This window comes from Fusarium falciforme, chromosome 2 (assembly GCF_026873545.1).
Source record: "Fusarium falciforme chromosome 2, complete sequence".
NCBI classification, from domain to species: domain Eukaryota; kingdom Fungi; phylum Ascomycota; class Sordariomycetes; order Hypocreales; family Nectriaceae; genus Fusarium; species Fusarium falciforme.
In genome coordinates, this window is record NC_070545.1 from 3,174,871 (window position 1) to 3,193,850 (window position 18,980).

The 18,980-nt window shown below is 54.0% G+C and overlaps 2 protein-coding genes across 2 annotated transcripts; one reads left to right on the plus strand and one right to left on the minus strand.

Moving 5' to 3' along the window:
- Nucleotides 1–1,556: 1,556 nt before the first annotated feature.
- On the minus strand, nucleotides 1,557–4,185 carry NCS54_00290800 (ATP-dependent 6-phosphofructokinase; the record flags this gene model as incomplete). The annotated part of the gene is made up of 3 exons (XM_053148495.1): nucleotides 1,557–2,723; nucleotides 2,767–3,237; nucleotides 3,295–4,185. The coding sequence occupies 3 exons, from the start codon at nucleotides 4,183–4,185 to the stop codon at nucleotides 1,557–1,559; spliced, it is 2,529 nt and encodes an 842-aa protein (XP_053004470.1).
- A 4,241-nt stretch (nucleotides 4,186–8,426) lies between these two features.
- Nucleotides 8,427–10,166, plus strand: NCS54_00290900 (Hypothetical protein; the record flags this gene model as incomplete). Its single annotated transcript, XM_053148496.1, has 2 exons — nucleotides 8,427–8,535; nucleotides 8,584–10,166. 2 exons carry the CDS (start codon nucleotides 8,427–8,429, stop codon nucleotides 10,164–10,166), a joined length of 1,692 nt encoding a protein of 563 aa, XP_053004471.1.
- Nucleotides 10,167–18,980: the final 8,814 nt, after the last annotated feature.

Sequence of the window (18,980 nt, forward strand, 5' to 3'; positions counted from 1 at the left end):
AAAGATGAATGTCAAGTGGAATTGGAAGAAACAAGGATACAATGAATTTACAAGGAAGCTTCGTTTCAGTCAAGCTTCATGCCAAGGATCTCGGGGAAGAATCTGTGCCGCCGTGTTCCTGCCTGTTCCTCGGCTTCTACCCTACACGCGAACGTGGAGATGGCCATAGACAACCCTTGGGCTTAAGCCTGGGCTTGGGATCTACTCTGATCTGCGCTGAGGTTCGGTTCTAACCCGTGAACCATGTGGATGCTTATTTCGTCCGTCTCCAACAGTTGCACGGGTCCATGCAGGTACCCTATATGGGTGGTTGACAGAATGAGGCTTCTAGAATATCAATATTGAGGCGGCCCAAAGGCTGGGGAGCATTGGGCCTAGTATCATGTTGCCATGCACTTTGCCCGGTAGACAACCCCATGGGCGTGTGCATTTCGAGATCTAAGGGTCCTTCGAGACTCTGACAACAAGCTTAAAACGGTATGACTGCAGCGTTGTGCAAAGCCATCATAGAATGTGCCATCGAGCCCCCCCTCACAGACGAGGACCGCTGGCTATCGATCAAGTTCACTTTCACTTCTGCATATGCAATAAAAGCTAAGCTGGAGTGACGTGTCCAGAGGTGGACCCAAGTACATACGACGAGGCTGTCTGCAGACATGAAGCATCACAGGTCTGCAGGTGAGGGTTTTCGCGATGCCAACAGCAGAAGTGGCTGCCGTAGCAACACACTATATGGCCAATTTGGGGAGCTTTGCATAAGACATTTGCCCGGAATGTTTGATTCTATCTAGGTCCCCTGCTTCGGTGCAAGGCTTCGAGTGGTGTTGAAAGTGCCGCCCGCTGTCTGACTGTTCAGGCCGCGGTTCTGGAACTAACTGGCTGATCATACGAGAAGAAAATCGTGGCAACATTGGTACAGCGATGCCTGATCCATATCTTCCTGTCACTTGCCTGCAATCCGCTACCTTATTGTGATACCGAAAGCACTATCGTGACCCCAGTTTGGGCATCACGCACTTGGCGATCTCACTACCCAACACCACGACCAGCACTGACCACTGCCATGGCCTGCATGCAGCAAGCTAAGAGAGGGATAGGTTAAAGACTAATCAAGAAGCGGTATTGATGCTTGTTCATCTCATAAATGTCTTATGCCTCGAGACTTGGAGCTGTAGTCAACTACGGTGTTATCTCTCCGTTTCTCTGACCTCGGTTGAGTCCTCTCTGGGTGACTGGCTTGTAACAACTGCACCGAAGGCGCTTTGCTATTTCCTGCTCGCCCATAATAGTATCACTGGAGTGCTATTGCTCACTAGGAGAAACGCAACACTACCTATCCTGAATACGTCTGACGCGACTGACGACGAAGCAGACGCCCAAAACGAATGGCGCAACTGAGGGAACTATAATACACCAAGTTAAATACCCTTGACCAAAAGACTCCAAAAACTAAAAGATTCACTACTGTGCTAGCATTAAACATGTAGGAGCGACAATGTGAGGCCATAAAGGCCAACTAAGCAATACTATCACAACGCCCGACCAGTATCACAGCTTTACAGGCCACGCTTCGTGTCCTTGGCGATCAGCCCTGTCAGACTCTTCTCCGGGGTCGGGTACTCAGGCCGGCCTGCCAACATGTTGACCACCTCGGATAATCCTATCCAGTGGGCGACCTTGGGTCTTCGGTTCGGCCAGTCGGTGCCAGTCTCCTCCAGCTCCTTCATCTCCGTAAACACAACCTCCGACCCTTGGATGCCGATCACAGTCGTGCTCCGAGGATCCTTCTTAACGTGGTTGTGAGCGTTGCGGCCAAAGCCCTCGAGGTGCTGGATGCACTTGATGGCCAGGCGGACGGCTCGGCAGCGGTCCATGGGCGAGGGAACACCACCCTGCTGGACGTGACCAGGGATGCTCTCTCGGCTTTCGAATCGGTCGTGAGCCTCCTCACGGATAATGTCTGCAATGAGCTTGGCGTTGTAGACCTTGCTGGCCTTCTCGTTAACCAGGATCAGACGTCCGGCACGGGACTGGCCCTTGTCCTTCTTGAACACTTCCTTGAGGTGGTTGACATCTGAGTTGAGCATTTCAAGACTGACACCCTCCTCGGGGATGTAGACGGCGGAAGCACCAACATCCAGGCCGCTCAGGGTAGCAATGTAACCAGAGCGACCTCCCTGAGTCTCGATGACAAACACACGGCGACGAGTGGCGGAAGCTGACTGCTTGATCTTGTCGCAGTAGTTGACGAGCTCATTGAGGCAAGTGTCAGAGCCAAGCGAGTACTCGGTTCCAGGAACGTTGTTGGAGATGGTGGCGGGAAGCAGAGTCATGGGGATGCAGAGCGAGGGGTACGTGTCTCTGGCCTTGCGCATCTGAGAGATGGAGTGGAAGGCCTCGAAACCACCGACGATGAACAGGGCATCAAAGTGGTAGTCCTCGATCAGGTTGGCGATCAGTTCCATGCCAGACTCATTGGGAAGCTCTCGGTTCGTGCCAATCTCGGAACCACCCTTGCTGGCCCAGCCGTCAACCTCGAGCCAGTCAAAGGGACGGACGGATCCAAAGGGCTTGTCGCCGTGATGCCTGGAAAAGCCGGCGAAACCGTTATGAATGGCCATGGGCTCATGGCCTCGGGAGATACAGTATGCAACAGCGGCACGCACAGCAGCATTCATGCCACCAGCAGGGGCACCGACGTTGATGAAGCCAATTCTCATGCGCTATTCGGTCAGATAAATTTCATAGAGGAGTAATCAAACTTACGTCCTTCTCAGGCAGTTTCTGGTCATCCACCATGACGTTGGTGGTCAGCATGTAAGAGTTCCACTGATCGTAGAATTCGGCATCTCGAAGAGACATGGCCTTCTCAAAGTCCTTGGCGTCGACAGCCTTGGCAAGCTCCTTGGTCTCAGCAACAGCCTTCATCAAAGGCTTGCGGACAATCTTGTTTTCGTTGATTGCGATGAAGGGCGTCTCCGTCTCGGGGGTCGCATCGAGAACCGCCTTGACGGCTTCGACACCCTGTAGGGTAGCCAGCATTCGATCATAGGCGACAGCTGTTCCGCCTCGCTGGACATGACCAAGAGTGGTGATACGGGTATCAAGAGCAAGACCACCCTCGCTCTTGTCGGCGAGAAGGTCTTTGATTTCCTCGGCAGTGATTTTGGTGCCGTCCTTGTCGCGAGCACCCTCGGCGACAATGACAATGGTCTTGCGCTTTCCGAGACTCCGGTGCTGTAAGTCGTTAGCGCCATCATCATGGACATCATATGATGTCAGTCAGGCACTCACCCTTTGAACCACCACCTTCATCTCCTCCTGCCAGTCATGCTCTCTAGGTCTCTCGGGGATAAAAACAAAGTCGGCACCAGTTGCGACACCGGCCATGAGGGCCAGCCAGCCGCAATGCCGTCCCATGACCTCGATAACGAAGGCGCGCGAATGCGAAGAAGCTGTGGCCTCGATGTAGTCAACCATCTCGCAGATGCGTGCGAGAGCCGAGTAGCAGCCAATTGTGGCATCAGTTCCAGTAAGATCATTGTCGATGGAGCCGACAAGGCCAACAATGTTGAGGTGCTGGTAAGGCTCGACCTGGCTGGCCGTCAACTGGCCATCCTGGACAAGCTCCTCCAGCAGAGAAGGCCACTCGGCACGGAACTTGTCGGCACCAGTCAGGGAGCCGTCACCTCCGCAGATAATCAGAGCGTCAATGCCTGCGAGAACCATGTTCTTGGCGGCCGTCAAGCGACCGGGACGCTCGTAGAAAGCCATACACCGGGCAGTACCGATCAGAGTACCACCCTCAGAGAGCCAGCCTCGAACGTCGTTCCACTGCATCTGCCGGATAAAGTCGCCGCCCTGTACCAGGCCTTCGTATCCCTCATAGACACAGAAGGCATCGCAGTCCATGTGAAGCGTCATGCGCACGACGGCGCGGACGGCAGCGTTCATGCCGGGAGAGTCACCTCCCGAGGTCATGACAGCAATCTTCTTTTTGGGAGCCATCTTGGATTCGGGGATGGCGGAAAGGACGCTGAAGGACGAGGCAGGTATCGGTCGGTCGGACAAAAGATGATAGGGTATAGGAATGCTTTGCCAGAGCTTGTTGAGGATGTCGAGGATAGGCCCAGTAAGAGAATGGAGGGGCCAGGCGAAGAGCTGTAGATAAGAAAGAGAAGACATTCAGTACCAGTACATGATCCGGAAAGAGCGTGAAGCTTACATGTAAGTGGTAAAATAGGAGAAGAGGACAGAGCAGCAGCAGAGCACAGCCAGCAAACTCAACGAACGATGTCGTCTCACCAGATTCCGTGAAGGGGGGAAATTATTATGGCGCCAGCTTCACGAGCCAAAGCCAACCTTGTCGTGGTGACGCAGGTCAGGAGCGAGGGCAAGGGAGCCAAGCAAGACCGCCTGACTGACCGAGACGAGAGGTCCAACGGACCCAATAAAAGAGGGGAAAAAGAGCTCTTATCGCTTATCGGCCCGCGCGGGGGACAAGTGTTGGCACCAAGGTGAGCTCTTCTGGTGGGATATGTTACGATTCGTAAGGTCAATTATTAGCACACTCACCTCACCTTTGTTTTGTGCTGTGCTCTAGACGTTCTAGTCTCGGTGGTTCTATCTTGCCCTGCCCTCTCAGCCCCTCCCTCTTCGCTAGGTATCGCACAAGTGAAGCTGCCATGCCGTCGCGTCGACAATAATACCTCATCCGGAAAACTCTCTCTGCCCACCGCACCGGCTCAACAAGAACCCACGTTCCGGAGGTACTGGATGTAGACAAGCCGGCCAGGGCGGTGGACAGTGGGACAGACGTCTGCCGAGACGTCAAAACCTCAGTCGCTGACTGGCCAAGCCGGGCCTGAGGATAGATGTGCGCATTACCTCGGGCATGATTATTGCTCAGGGGTTCATCAGCTTATGTAGTCGTCGTCTCGCAGACTCAAATGTTGATGTGAAAGCTCGACTCTCGAGTCAACTGCCGACATGGCCTGGGTCGACATCCAAATCCCATCCCGGTCTGCCGTCGTTGGCATGGCATGCAGCAGTTCGTGGGGCCCAAGGGAGAGAACAACGGTAGTGGTAGTAGCGAGATCTCACGATGCAGGGCGATTATTAAGACCACCCGGCGGGAGAGACGATCGAGATGCGCCCTGGGCTGGTCTGTAGCGAGTTCTGTACTAGCCAGGGGCCAATTCATCACTGACGAGCTATGGATGGCTCATTGCACCGTATAAATGTCAAGACACGCCACCCGCCTCACGGCATGTCGCAAGCCTCAATGTCGCGGGCCTCAGACTGAACCAGTTTTTGACAAGCGAAAACATGAAAAACATGCAGCAAACAACAGAAACGATCCAAGGCAACGCCTAGCGCGCGATCGTGGCGCCGGGGAAGCTCATAGCGTCCCGCCAGCGGCAGAGCTGGAGCAAAGCAAGGCAAGGCAATGATGCAAATGCCCAAGGCGACCCAGCGCGTCGGCGCATTGAAAACTGACGAGTCACTGAACTTGATGGTCGAGCAGCGGCCGAGACAAGCTGCGAGGATCGCTGCGCAACCGTACGACCCCGGGGTCACGACTTGCAGCCCGGGCAAAGCAAAGAAAAAAAAAAAAAGGCCCAAAGGTGAATCAGTCATGCGGCTGGAGAGACAGTTTTATGCGCTGGCAAGCGTCGTGAGATGGGATGGATGGCATGGCTGATGCGACGGTAGAGCGCGTCTGCTGACCCAGCCCTGAAGCGCTGAGCCGCCAGGACCCTGGGAGAAGCGCCCCTGAGCATGACGACAGAGGCCTCACCAGGCCTCAGGCCTGCCAGGCGTCAAGGCTTTTACAACTCTTCTGTCAAGTCAAGCCGTAGGCGGTGGCGTAGAGTTCCCAGGTGACCTACCCCAGGTACCGTCCGTCACCCAAGGCTCGGAGAATCATTGGAATTCCGCAACGGCTTCTGGTCTGATGTGCTCGGTATACATCCGTGATCATGACATCCCATGATCTCGGGCGTCTCAGCGCGGCAGACAGGAGGCGACGTCTGCCTGACTGGAGGACGAACGGATGGTTACAGCTCGACGGCATCCCTCTCAACACTCGACTCGACTCGGTCCCATCGGGAGAAGTTCCGGGGTCAGGCGCAGCGACGCCGTCATCAGTCATCACCCGCCTGTGCTTCCATTGTCGAGTCGCCGGCGTAATCCAGGAGAGGTCACTGGAAGGCCCGTGGCAGGTTGCGGAGGCGAGGTGCAGTGTGCTGCGGATGACGGACGGCGAAACCTGGGGCTCGTCACCATCACGGGGTCACCTGGCGGGTCGGTCAGGGCCATTGGATTGGGATTGGAGTCAATGGATCCTTTTGGGCCTCTGCTCCTCCAGGGCTGCTGCTTGGTCGAGAATCAACGTCACATTTCCAATTCCGGGCTTCCCTTTGATTGTTGCATCAATTCGCCAGTACCGGCGGGAGCCTGGCCTAGAGCGGGCCAATTGAAGCCGTGAGAAAGACTGAGAAGTGACGAGACAAGGTTGGATAGAGTCCAATGCCATTCAGACTCAGACTCAGGGTCCTTCTCTGGTTCATAGGGGTATCTCATGTGCCATGCCAACTCCGCAAGTCATCCTCTAGTCTTTCAATCCCGAAGTCGCTCCATCGGTACAACACCCGCGCGTCAATATCACGAGGGTTGGTCGTCTCGGGCCAGAACAAGGCGAGGCGAGATTGCCCCAGAATGCGTGGTGACCAACGTGACTCGCGATGGGGCCTCAGACCGGTCTCTGATGAGCAGGTGCTGGACGGCCAGCGGGCCACTCATCCGCGAGCGCAGCCTCGGGGAACTGTGGACAACAGTCCCGGTAGGCGTGTGGGGGTCTTTTGGCGTGGGCTTGCCCTGGCAAATTCAGGGTCGCCCTCAGTTCTGGGAGCATCTGGGCTCTCAGCTGCCCGATTCGCGCGACGTTCGAGGCTCTGACGGTCAGGGATGTGCTCTGCTCGCGACGGAACCGTTTGAGGGGAAATGGGCGAACGAGTAGCCTCGTGACTAGCCAGCAGCCACGTCCACGTTCGAGATTCCAAACGGACCAGAGGAACGCATCGGCATCTTCCATAGCGCAGCTCCATCGGGAAGAGTGCATGGCAGCTCAAGGAGACTCCGAGAGGGAGGGAAGAACAGAACGGTTTCCGCTTTCGGGTGACGGAAGGAGGACGAATGCGGTCTCGGGAGTGAAAACGGACGCTAAAAAGGGCATGCAGCCGCCCAAGGCTTCAAGTTTGTTACCCGAAGAGGCAACTCTGAAGCAGCCTTTTTGAGCTTAGCGGATACCTGGCGATCTAAACCAGTTTGGGCTCCACCTTGGAACCGCTTGAGCACGAGGAGAGGAACAAGTGCCTCTTCAGGCAAGGGCCCGTGGAACTGGTCAGCAGGCTGACTTTTCGCCTCCCCCTCTCTGCCACCTCCACCCGTGTGTGCTGTGCTCGCTGTGCTCGCTGTGCTCCGTGCTCTCCCCCTGGCAGAAGCCTTGTCCTTGTGCGCTGTGTTGCCGGCACAGGCCCTCGCTCTCCCTGGGAATCGCGGGTCTTCTGGCTGGCTGCTCAGAGAGCCAGAGGTACGGATGAGCGACGCCTGTTCCGCCACCTCACCCCCCACTGCACTGCACCGCTCTGCACCTGCTACCGCCTCAATCCGACTGCCCACACTCCTCTTTTCTTTATTCTACGGACCCCCACCCCACCCGACTCGCTCCTCCTCTTCCAGCGCACTCCAGCGCCCACTGGCACCTGCCCAGTAGATTTTGCCTCAGGGCACCTAGAAGTCCCTCCGCCGCGGTACCTCCGACTTGTACTGAGAGACTTCAACCTGAGCCGTGGCCGTGGCCCACCCTCTTCTATCGCACACCCCGTGCGGTACGTACCTCAACCCCCTGTGGCTCCCACTCACACCCCCCCGGTCCTCGTGCGCTCCATTTACACAAAGCACACACCGCGACTCCCTTCCCCCATCCGTCTTGCTTCCCAAGTTCGCACACAACCCAAACAAGAATATCTATGTTTGATCCCCCCGGACTCTATCGTCGTCCTCCACATACACATACACCAACTACGCTGTACTGAACTTGAGCCGTAAAGTTGACGATCCTGCACCAGCCAGCAATCGCCTCTGCATGTCTACTCGAGGATCCTCATGAACCCCAGCATCCTTCCCGACAACTCTCCCTACCGCCACCAGCACCAGCACCAGAATTGACCTCGCCGAACGCGACTCCATCACCACCGAATTCCAACTCCACCAACACTCTGGCGCATTGTCGGCCTCAGTCACGATCACTACCGCCGACGAACTCTGCGAATTCTCTCAACTGCATTCTATTGCACTTCGACTCTATCCCGACATCTACTACACCGACATCTAGCATCACCCCGTCGAGTAATCGACAGGTTATGCCCATCATGCCCTATCGACTGGATACACACGTCTTGACTGTGGATGCAAACGTCATTCACAAGGTTGACACTGGCAATCCCGCCAACCTCTACAGCATGTGGACGGGTAAGTTACACCCAAGACGTGGCTCACTGGTGAATGCTGACAAGTCAGTCTTCTCTCGGTGCGCAGACTCAGTTGAGCAAGGCCGAAGACTTGAGAACCTCAGCTGGCGCCTATGGCAGCGAGAAACCTTTGTTGTCGACAGCGAGGAAAAGACCACACAGACCCTTCCCCAGAACATTCCCTCCGAGACACGGATACCCGATCTTCCCCAACTCTCTGGCAGCGTCGAGTCCCTTGTAGATGAGGAGGCCGTCGACTTCACCTCCGTGTCTGCACCTCTCGAGATCGCTCGCCCTCGCGTACGACGACAGGACTCGTGCACCAGCACACGGAGCAAGCGCGAGCGTCACATCAGCTCTGATGACTTTGAGAAGATGATTGTGTCCATCGTCAAGGATAAGGGTCCTCTTTCTGCTCCTCCCCAGATCGCCCCCGTCTCAAAAGACTCACCACCCGCGCCCCTACCCTTTGAGCGCTCTGGATCTACCACGACTGAGTCGCAATCACCTGCCAAGTCGACCACCGAGGTGTCCGAGGCCTCAGCCCAGTCCTCGCCTCAGAGCCTTTCCCGTACCACCGTCGTCCGTGGCTTCTCGCCTTCCCAGATGCCGATTCCCCGAACCATTGCCATCACCGCCCAGTCCTCATCAGACGCGATCCCCGAGCCCACCTCTTCGCCTGCCGCCAAGCCTGTGCAGTCTAAGAAGCCCGCGCGGTTTGCGCTCGGTGGCTCTTGTTCATCCAGCGAGCAGGACCAGAGCCTGGGCAACAGCAAGCCCGTCATTCCTATCATCAAGAAGCCCATGTTCCAGATTGGAGGCTCATCTGAAGAGGATGGCTCTCTGAAGAGCGCACTAGCTTCGTCGCGACCCAGCTCGCTGCTGTCGCCCCGCAAGAAGCAGACCTCCTTCAGCAACAATGTCATGACCCGAACCATTGACGACGAGGCCGCCGTGGATTCAGACACCGACTACATTGACGAGAGCGCCATCGATGATGACGAGGACTCGTCGGACTGGGAGGACTCTATGGAGGAGAGCAACAAGTCTAGCATGGACGACAAGTTCTTCCAGCGAGTCGATTCTAAGCCTAACTTGACATCACGCCGATCTCTCATCACTCTCATGCTCGCTCAGAACGATCGCGCGCGCACTCTGGGTAACCACGCGTCGCAATCCACATCTGCCATTCCTCGATCTCGCATGGCCAATGGGCCTTCACTGGGCGCCTCTCCTAACGACTCTGACGAGGCCCCTCTTATGATGAAGGGCATGCGCGGACCTGGCCTCAAGCCTATCCATGAGGTGCCCCGATCTAATGCTCAGCCCATCATGGTTGGTCCCAGCCACGTCCAGGCGCAGGCTGCCCTGTCGCCTCGGACAACGCGCCGCAACATGCTTGCCACCGAACTGACCGAGTCTCTGCGCCGTCATCTCCTCTGGGAGCGACAACAAAAGTCGTCGACGGCTAACGCGGTGCTCAAGCGAAGGCACACATCGCACGATGTGGCCAACCTCAAGCAGTACCCTGAGAAGCCATGCATGAAGAAGAGCGAGGACGTGAACGCGAGCAGCTGGAACCAATACTTTTCCAAGGAGGCCAGCGACGGATACCACTCGAAGGGGTGGTGAATGATTCGATACCCATATCACGCATACCATCAACAAACAGCTATACCCCACTACCTACTGCAACGAATACCATTCCGGACGCAAGCAAGGAGCATGCATCACCTGGCAGGATTGCCATCATGTACATTGGGCGGCGCACGAGAGGCATCACATCATCATTGAGCGTTTGTTTTGCTGCAATTGGCAGCACGCATTGATTGTTTTTACAAGGACATTTAGCGGACTCGGGAAACTCGAGTCAAAATCTGTGTTGATCATTTTCATTTCTGCACTCATGGCTGGCGGCGTTGTTGATAACGTTATGATACCATGGACTCGCTTCTTTGTTCGTCACGGCCTGGATTGGCCCGGATTTCGCGCGGGATTTGGGTCTTGTTTCGGGGCATTCATTCAATCGATTGATTGATTTATCGATCAATGGTCAATCAGGCTCAGCTCAGGTCAGGGCGTGTGTGTACTCTAGTTTCGGCAAGGAAAGACGGGACAAGGGCAACCTGAGGACACCACCATTATTACGGCTATTACTACCTACGCGAGGAGGCGAGGCACGGTACCTGAGTTTGGACGGGAGCATGGGCCACGAATACAGTCACAGTAGAGTCATATTTTTCCGACGAGCGCGAGACGAGACGAGGCGAGGCGAGGCGAGGCGAAAACAAAAGTGGAGGGGAAGGGAGAGACTGGCCTTGGCCAAGGATGAGAGTTGATCCATGGCAAGGCAAAAAGAAAACAAAAAAACGAGTAGTCAAAAAAACTCGTAAAAAAGGGCGAATTGTCTATGAAAAAGAGCTTTGTTTAAAAACATGATGAAAATTTCACATTAAGTTCATTTCAAGTACCAGCTGGTGACGTGCAAGTCGAGTGTCATGATTGGAATGCCAAGTTCAAGGTGTAGACAGGTTCCTGAGAGGTTCTGGTACCTGGACAGAACTCGAATTGATGGATGACGTGCATCTGGGTCATTCAGGTGTCCCTTTGGTGTTTGGCTCTGAAGCGTTGGAGCTGAAAATGACCGTGAACCAACAGGGAGGGCCACAGTTCTTGGGCCGCCGAGTGGGAGTGTGTGGGTGGTGTGGCAGAGCGCGCAGGCCTTGCTGAGCCCGTGACTTGCAAGCACATGCCAGACGGAACAACAAAAAAAGTGATGGAAATGAGGGTGAGATCCAATGCATGCAATGCATTGCTGTTTACTACCGTTCAGCTTCACATGTCAAGATTGACATTGACATTGGGGGCCTCCTCCCCATCTTTTCACAAGCGGTCAACAACAATAACACGCACGCAATCCATCCCATCCCATCCCATCACCAATCTTTGTTGGGGATTGAGAAGAGTTCCCATTCTGCTGCTAAGCCCTTTCAGACTCGGCCCAGAGGCTACTGCTATCCCGAATGAGAACCCGTGCGCGGGAAAGCAACAGCACCAAAAGCTGACGGCGATGCTAAACTAGAGCTGAAAGACACCTCAAGAATCGGTCCTTGTCTGGGTTCCCCTCGGTTATGAAACCCGAGCCCAACCACCGGTAACGCTAAAAAGTTGAACTTGCAAAATGCGTGCGTGCGTGTTTTCTCCCCCTTGATCTCAAGAAGTAAAAAAAAAAAAACTAAAAAAACTTCCGTGTCTGCGGGAGGATCTTATAGGGGTGTGTGTGTGTGTGTCCTTTTCTGCCTAGGATTGCTTTTTTTTCTTTTCCTTTCCCCGGGACCTGGGATTGCTGGGGTCCGGGTTAATTAACGGGGTGAAAGCTTTTGGGTTGCAGGCAAGCCACTGGTGAGCATTGAAGGCGTGGTTGATGAGGTTTGGCATATGATGATGGTCAACCTACATTAGCATATGAAATTGTATGTATGATGATTTTGAAAGGCAACCTCAACGTGCCATCTCGTATCCTAGCTGAAGAATTGACTCTTTCTAAAAATTCATCAGTGAGGGGAAGCTCATTGAGCAATTGAGCCCAATTCAATGACTCCTCCCAGACTCGGGACTAATCTTGACCATTGCGGCACCTTCTACTGGGTCTCGAAGATGGGAATTGTGGAAGAGAGAAACTCAGACCCCAAGATTGCGGAGCCGCAGTGAGCACGAGGGGGTGGCAGATTTTTCTTCCTCATGTCACACAAAGGCGGACGGACACACACCCCTTGTCTGTCCTCATTCTGGGGCCGAACACCTTTTTAGCCACGGCTGTCAATTCTGGTTCACGGCGAATTGAAAGACATGATGAACCCATTGAGCTGGAGTTCAATTGTGCCGCGTCCGTAGCTGTGCCTCATTTTTATGCACTCTTGTTGTGCACATCACATTTCCAAAAACTTAACACGCCTGTGACTGGGGTGGGTACGGACGAGGCAGAAGAGACAACGACGCCTCTCCCGTTCTGGATTTTCCGGGGAAGCCATCTCAGTCGGTGTGTGTGTGTGTGAGTAAGAAGTATGTGCCTGAGCTCAGACCTTGAAAGACCTATAGAATTGAGAGCGTCAACTGCGCCTCTCAGAAATCATTTTTTTCAACTTGTACCCAGAAGCTTTGACTTGCAATTCTCCTCTTTGTGGAAACACATGGGCTCCATCATTGATAATCGCTCCCCCTCATCTCAAAAATCCATCCGCGTGAGCTTTGTCTTGTCTCCGCTGAGGCAAAATAAAAACAACAGGTCACACGGCGCGTCATTTGAGAGGGGGGGGGGAGCCACAAGCTTCTTTTTTTTTTGCCCTGCCGAAGCTCCGCGGTTTTTGCTTTTTATTTATTTTTCCCTGCCTGCTTGGTGTGGTTCGGATCGAGAAAACGACGCTAAACCGGGGGAAGAGAAAGAGCGAGGGGGTGTGAGTCTCTCTGTGGCTTGGGGTTCATTGCTTCTTTTCTCTTCATTGTGGCGTTTTTTCTCTCTGCCTTTTCTGACTCAGAGCCTCTTCTCCTTCTCTCTCGTGCGGCTAGCGGCTAAAAAGAGGCAGCAGCAAGCACCGCCGGCTAAATTGAGGGACATGTTCGGCCGGCGTTCGGGCGGTGAATGGGGAAAAAGTCTTTTGCCGGCATGATTTCTTACTAAGGTAAGGCAGAGGAGTCATTAATTGATGGAGTTTCTTGGGGTGACTGAAGACTCAGAGGCAATTCGGGAATAAACAAAAGCCTCCAAATCACACGCGCGCAATTACCGATCGGGCATTTCGGTGAAAGGTCCCTGCATTGCATCCAACTATTATTCCCCTTATGATGTGCCTTTGCCTCTTCCTTGAGTGGAACCCGAACCCCCATGAGAGCTGTTGGAAATTCTGAAAGTCATGAGTCTCGAAATATGCAAGAGCTTCAAGCCTAGACTTTCCGATTTCTAGGTCCAACTGACCGACTCTCAACCATTACGTGACGTGACGCCCTCCCGTCACTATCCGCTCGTCCCTTGGGGCTCTACCGCTCAACGGTCCGGTCCTCGAATCCCTACCCAGCTTATTCATTCTCATGCACTTTGCTCTCCTAAGTATACATGTATACCTCGGGTCATGTCGGAACTTGCCCGTTCAACTCGTCGGCGGAGTGGGGCCTCCGGACTGTTCTCCGCGTCTCCGCCTGTACAACACCGAGGTTCGGGGCCCGCCCGCTTTCGGAAATCTGGGGTTAATGGCCGCAGACCTGCGCTGGCCATGGCTTAGATTTCCGGGAGGGTGTGCAGAAGAGAAAATGTCTCCGGAGAAGGCCAGGAAATGCAACCAGGGTCTAAACTACTGCGTATTCTTTTTTCCCCATGGCAGCTGCGGCAATGCATACACATCCCCAAACCGAAAAGCCTTGACCGTCTTTGACGTCTGCGCGATATCTCCGACATCCATGTGGTGCAACCGTCCATCTTTCACCGCTTCGTTCATGACACCTGGTCCCTGAGCACGGGTACAGACAGACAGAACTGGAAAAATCTTCACGCCTGGTGTAGTTTTTGACTAAGATGCACTCAACCATCCCTCAAACCCCCAAAGACGTCACAGATCTACAGGCCCCAAGTCACTCGTCCCCTTGGGGGCATCTACAGTATGGAATGGAGACAGATCTAGAGCCGCCAGCATAGCTGACATCAGAGGGTGGCCGCGAGGCTGCGGGCCCTGTGACCTGATCAACCTTTTGAGCCCAGGCCGAACGAGTAAGAAAAAGAAGCTTTGGCCCTGAGGAATTCCTCGTGGCCTTGGCTATGACATCGCCTGCATGAGTCGCGCGTTTAGACTCAAGGTTGGAAAGGGGTCCCCATTTCTCTCCCGCGCGTCTGCATTCCGTGCCTGGTGATAAAATCGAATTAATTAGAATATTCAAGATAAATTAAAATATCGCAAAAAACCTGGTTTTCTTGTTCGCTTTGAATAAGCTCTGGAGCTACCGGAACCGTCCCCCGGCCGGGGTTGATGCTGGGGTCAAGCGCCTAGCGGAACCGCGTCCACGGGAAGAAGACGAGCAAGTTACGGAGCTGCGGAAACAGGACGACGAAGATGGCCCGGAGCAGCCTCTTTTTGCTGACGACGCGATGTCATGTTGCTGTACGGGTTAATTAACGGAAAGATGCCGTTCAAGGCCGAGATGCGCTTCTGGAAACATCCCGACATTTGTTGGGATGCCTTTGACCAAGGTTCCCCATGTCCGTGGCTTGCTTCGTTAGCTGTCCATTTGACATCTGCCACCGTAACGTCAGAACCACCGTCGTCCAAACGGTCAAGGTGGTATCGACATGACTGACAGTTGCCCGAATAGGCATCACCTCGTCGACATTGTTTTTTGATTTGAGAGAAAATAGGCCTTCAAACACGCTGCATCCGGCAGTTGATCAAAAATCAACGTCACAACGGTCTGCAAGGTTGTCTGTCAATCGTCATATCCCCTTAGTAGTTCTTGACGTCTTGATGTCTCTTGATATCCATGAATCACCTTTGAGCCGTCAATCAAGGCTCGACATCGAGATCCGGGGTCGAGTGTCGAGTGGCTACGTCATAATCTGGGGTTTCTTGTGTGTCGCGCAACCACCCCCGGAATTTCCAATTTCGTCGCCAATCCCCGGATCCGCACGCACCGCAGCACAGGGCAGCGCATCACGCGGCCTGGGCTGAGCGTGCAATTAGAAGACGCCCTGGGCTCTTGCGGGCGGAATGCGTTGTTTCGACTGACGACATGACGAGACCGTCTTGTGGTGTTGCGGTTATGGCTGTTCTCGTGTCTTTTCTGCCGTCTGTTGTCTCTAGTGTTGCGACAATCAACTATTGTGGAAATAGTCACCACCCCCCATCTCCGACTCCGTTGAGTCGTCTTCGCCGCCGCTGTCGGAGCGACGTAGGTACCAAGGTACAGCTGATCCCTTCTCTTCAAAGTTGGGGGCACACACCAAATCTCGCTGGTGGTGTGCACCTCCAACTTGACCAATCACCACCCGCCAGATGCTGACCTTCTAGAAGTCTTCTCCCGCACGTGGGGCAGCAACTCACACTCTGCCAATTCTTGATGATCACGCGTGGTCTTGTGTCTGCGTCAAATGCGGTACGTAATTGTTTGTTGTCGTTGAGGGGGAAACTCCAGCTAGACAACCATCAAGTGTAGAAAGCGCGATATTTTGTTGCCCATGTCGGTCCGCCATGAGAAATGGATGCCACTTTCGGTCGATCCGTCGCCGTGCGGTACTTCCTGGCAAGGAAATTAAAATATTTCCGAGAGATAAATCATTAAATGTTTTATCTCGACCAACAACCAATCTTTTCTAATCAAGTGGAGAAAGACTTGTCACCTCCATCTCAGAAATATCTCCCCTGCAATCAAACCAAATCAATCAGCCTTGCAAACTCAAATTCTTCCAACAAGAACCGCTGTTGGGCAGCAAAACTGTTATTCATCAGACCCGCTGGCCCTTGAAGAACCCAGACAGATTAAGCCCGCAACATGTCGAAACCCCGCCGACCCAGATCAGATCCATTCCAACGTCTCCGCTGATAACAGTCACTCACATCAATCGCATCAGTCATCTCCGTGAGTGTTCCCGGCCACTCTGCGGCCCTGCTCGGTCGCTCTCGCTTGGACCCTGGTAATTCCTTGTCGGTCCGTGTCGGTACAATTGCGAACCGAGTCCCACGGCATGCGACACGCTCGGTGTTGATTGGAGCCGAGTCTTTGCCCACGGTTTCGCGCTATGCTTTGTTAGTTTCTCCCAACGTTCCAACACGTGAAATCCGCGTGGCTGTGATTGCGGTAGGGCTCACGGGAGGCCTGTGTCTCGGGGCACCACGAGGAGGCAAAGGCTGTCGGTCCGGGAAGCATTGTAATGTTCGGCGCCCCTGTGGACATGCGGATACCAACTGCAATACCCCCAACAGCCTCCCGGCGGCATCACCGACTGGAGAGCTTCATCGAGTCGACAAACGACTCAGGTGAAACTGGTTTGTTGTGGCTGACGTCCATGGTCATTTCCTTTGAATCTCCTTCGCCCGCTTCAAAGCTTGGTGGTGCGTCAAATCCTGCCTATTCTAGCCCCGGCGAGCTGGCCGACGGCAACTCGTTCGGGGAACCTGGTCCAAACTCTCTCTTTAGCGCTGAACCACGAGCAATGTCCCTTTTCATGACTCTCGCGGTATCCCAGGTACCGTCCTTGAACGCCACGTGGAAGACTCCCCGCAGACACGAGCAACTGACTTTCTGTTGTTGCCTTTTCCGTGCGGTTTTGCCGAAACATCTTCACGTCGGTAGTTGAGGACGGCCCGGCCAACCAGATCCTGATCAAGAGCCTATCTTAGTGCTGAGCTTGGTATTCTTTGAATTCCGTATTCATGCATAGTTGTAGAGTGTAAACCGACTCTCGAGTGTCTAGTTGTCAATGACCAGTAAAAAGACAAAAAGAAACATACAACACCCGGCATTCGCCAGTCGTCACCGACCTGACTACTACTCGGGCGCTCTTCAGTTTATCGATGGGAGAGCGGACGGGATCCCGAGCTGTCTAAAGGCTGTGGTCGTATGTACTTGGCATGAGATCAAACCGCATCATAGGGATGCTGGATGGTTGCGTGAGCCGGGCCGTAACAACGAGACATCGATCCTGTTCTGGTGGATGCCTGCAACAATCAGTCCGTCTCCAAACGGGCGTCTCTGATGGACAGCTGTGCCTAGTTGCAGCCCAACCTACAGAGACAACTGACCATCGTGCAGTTGGTGTTTCCATCACCAGTTTAACTTGACTGCGCCCCCCTTGCCTGAGCAGCCAACCCCAGACATCGACCCATTTACCCCAGGTTTATCAGGCACGGGAACTACAGCTGGTGGCATAAGACCTGCCATCATGCTATGACCAGCTATGACCAACTGTGGTCAGCCTCTTGATCGCTTTTCTTAACACGTCATATTCTGTCGAATGTTAAACTCTTGGCCTGGGGTAGCACCCACCCCCCAAATTCGTCCGATTTCCCCAATGTCCCAGACGGGCGGTTCTGGGCGACAGCAGGACCCCGGTCCGGGGAAGAGTCCTGGGGGTCACCCGACGGAGAAACAGAGCCGTGTCAAAGGACCCTGATCGGATCAGAGGGCCGCAACTGGACGGACCGCCGAGTCCAGCTTCTAGATTCGGTCGGAATCCCAACATGTGATGGCAGAGGAGGAGGCCTTGTGATGCGGAGAAGCCTGAACCTGGCCATCTCACTGCTGCGGGTGAATCGAGTGTCGGATCCGCGATCCTGGGGAGCAAGAGGGAGGGTGCGTTGAAACGTCGTCCCTGGCGTCTGCGTCTGCGTCTGCGTCTGCCCATGTGAAGGATCGATCCGCGGCCCATCTCGAGGGAGGGGGTGATGTTGACAACCAAGGATGAGATGGATGTTGATGAAGGGCCGAGTGGCAGCCGAGGAGTTGACAGCAGGAGCTGTCTCTGGCCGCCACGTGATGCCGGTTTCAGACGTCAGCATCATCCAGATGAGCTGTCTAAGTTCCCAGGTAAGAAGATTTTGAGTTGATCTTGGTCAGACTAGGAGGCTATGAAGACTTACACGGCAATGTCTTTTGAGAAGGATGGGTGTAGACGGAACACCCCCGTTCCCGCTGATTGCCAAGCTGCTGCAACCCATTTCGTGTCTCAGCTGCCCATTTCTTGGAAACCCGGTTGCTGTAGTTGGGTTTAAAGCGCAAAGAAATTATCGATTAATCCAATAAGACTAATAGACGGTAAAGTGGTGCTGAAACTTCCGTATTGAAAGCCTGCCAGCGTCAGTTACATCATGGCTAGGTCTGTATTTGTCACGTAATTGATGACCATGGCAGTTACACTTGAGCCTCAACGCTTCGGGAGCGTCGACAATCGTCTCAACCATATGGCATCTAACTCTGAACAGATGAAAGCTGATGAGCCTGCCAAGTTGACGGGGCTGCCGAATCGGATCAAGTCGCAACGCGTGTTAGAACTGATCAGCGATTTGAGGAGGATTTGGGAGAGTAATCAAAAGAAACAGTGTGAAGAGCGACGACGAGAAGTGCGCAGGTTGGAGGTCGTGGTGGGAGTTGCTGCTACGGACTTGAAGGCATGGTTCTAGCTCGGTGCAAGGGGTTACTGAGTGACTGAGAAGATGAGCTATAGTTGCTAGTTGAACAATAGAAGAAGCTGCATACTATCATTGATGCTGTCAGTCTCACTTCGCAGCTATCGACAAGCACAAAAGCGCTGCCTGGTGGGCCGCTATTGGTGACAGTGATTCACGACCTCGTCTATGAAGCTATTCAGAAATCCTTAGGATGATGCACCTTAAGTTTACCTAAGGCTCTTTGTTTACATAACAAACAGCTCAGGCACACACGCCTTCACTCAAAATATTCCATCACGCG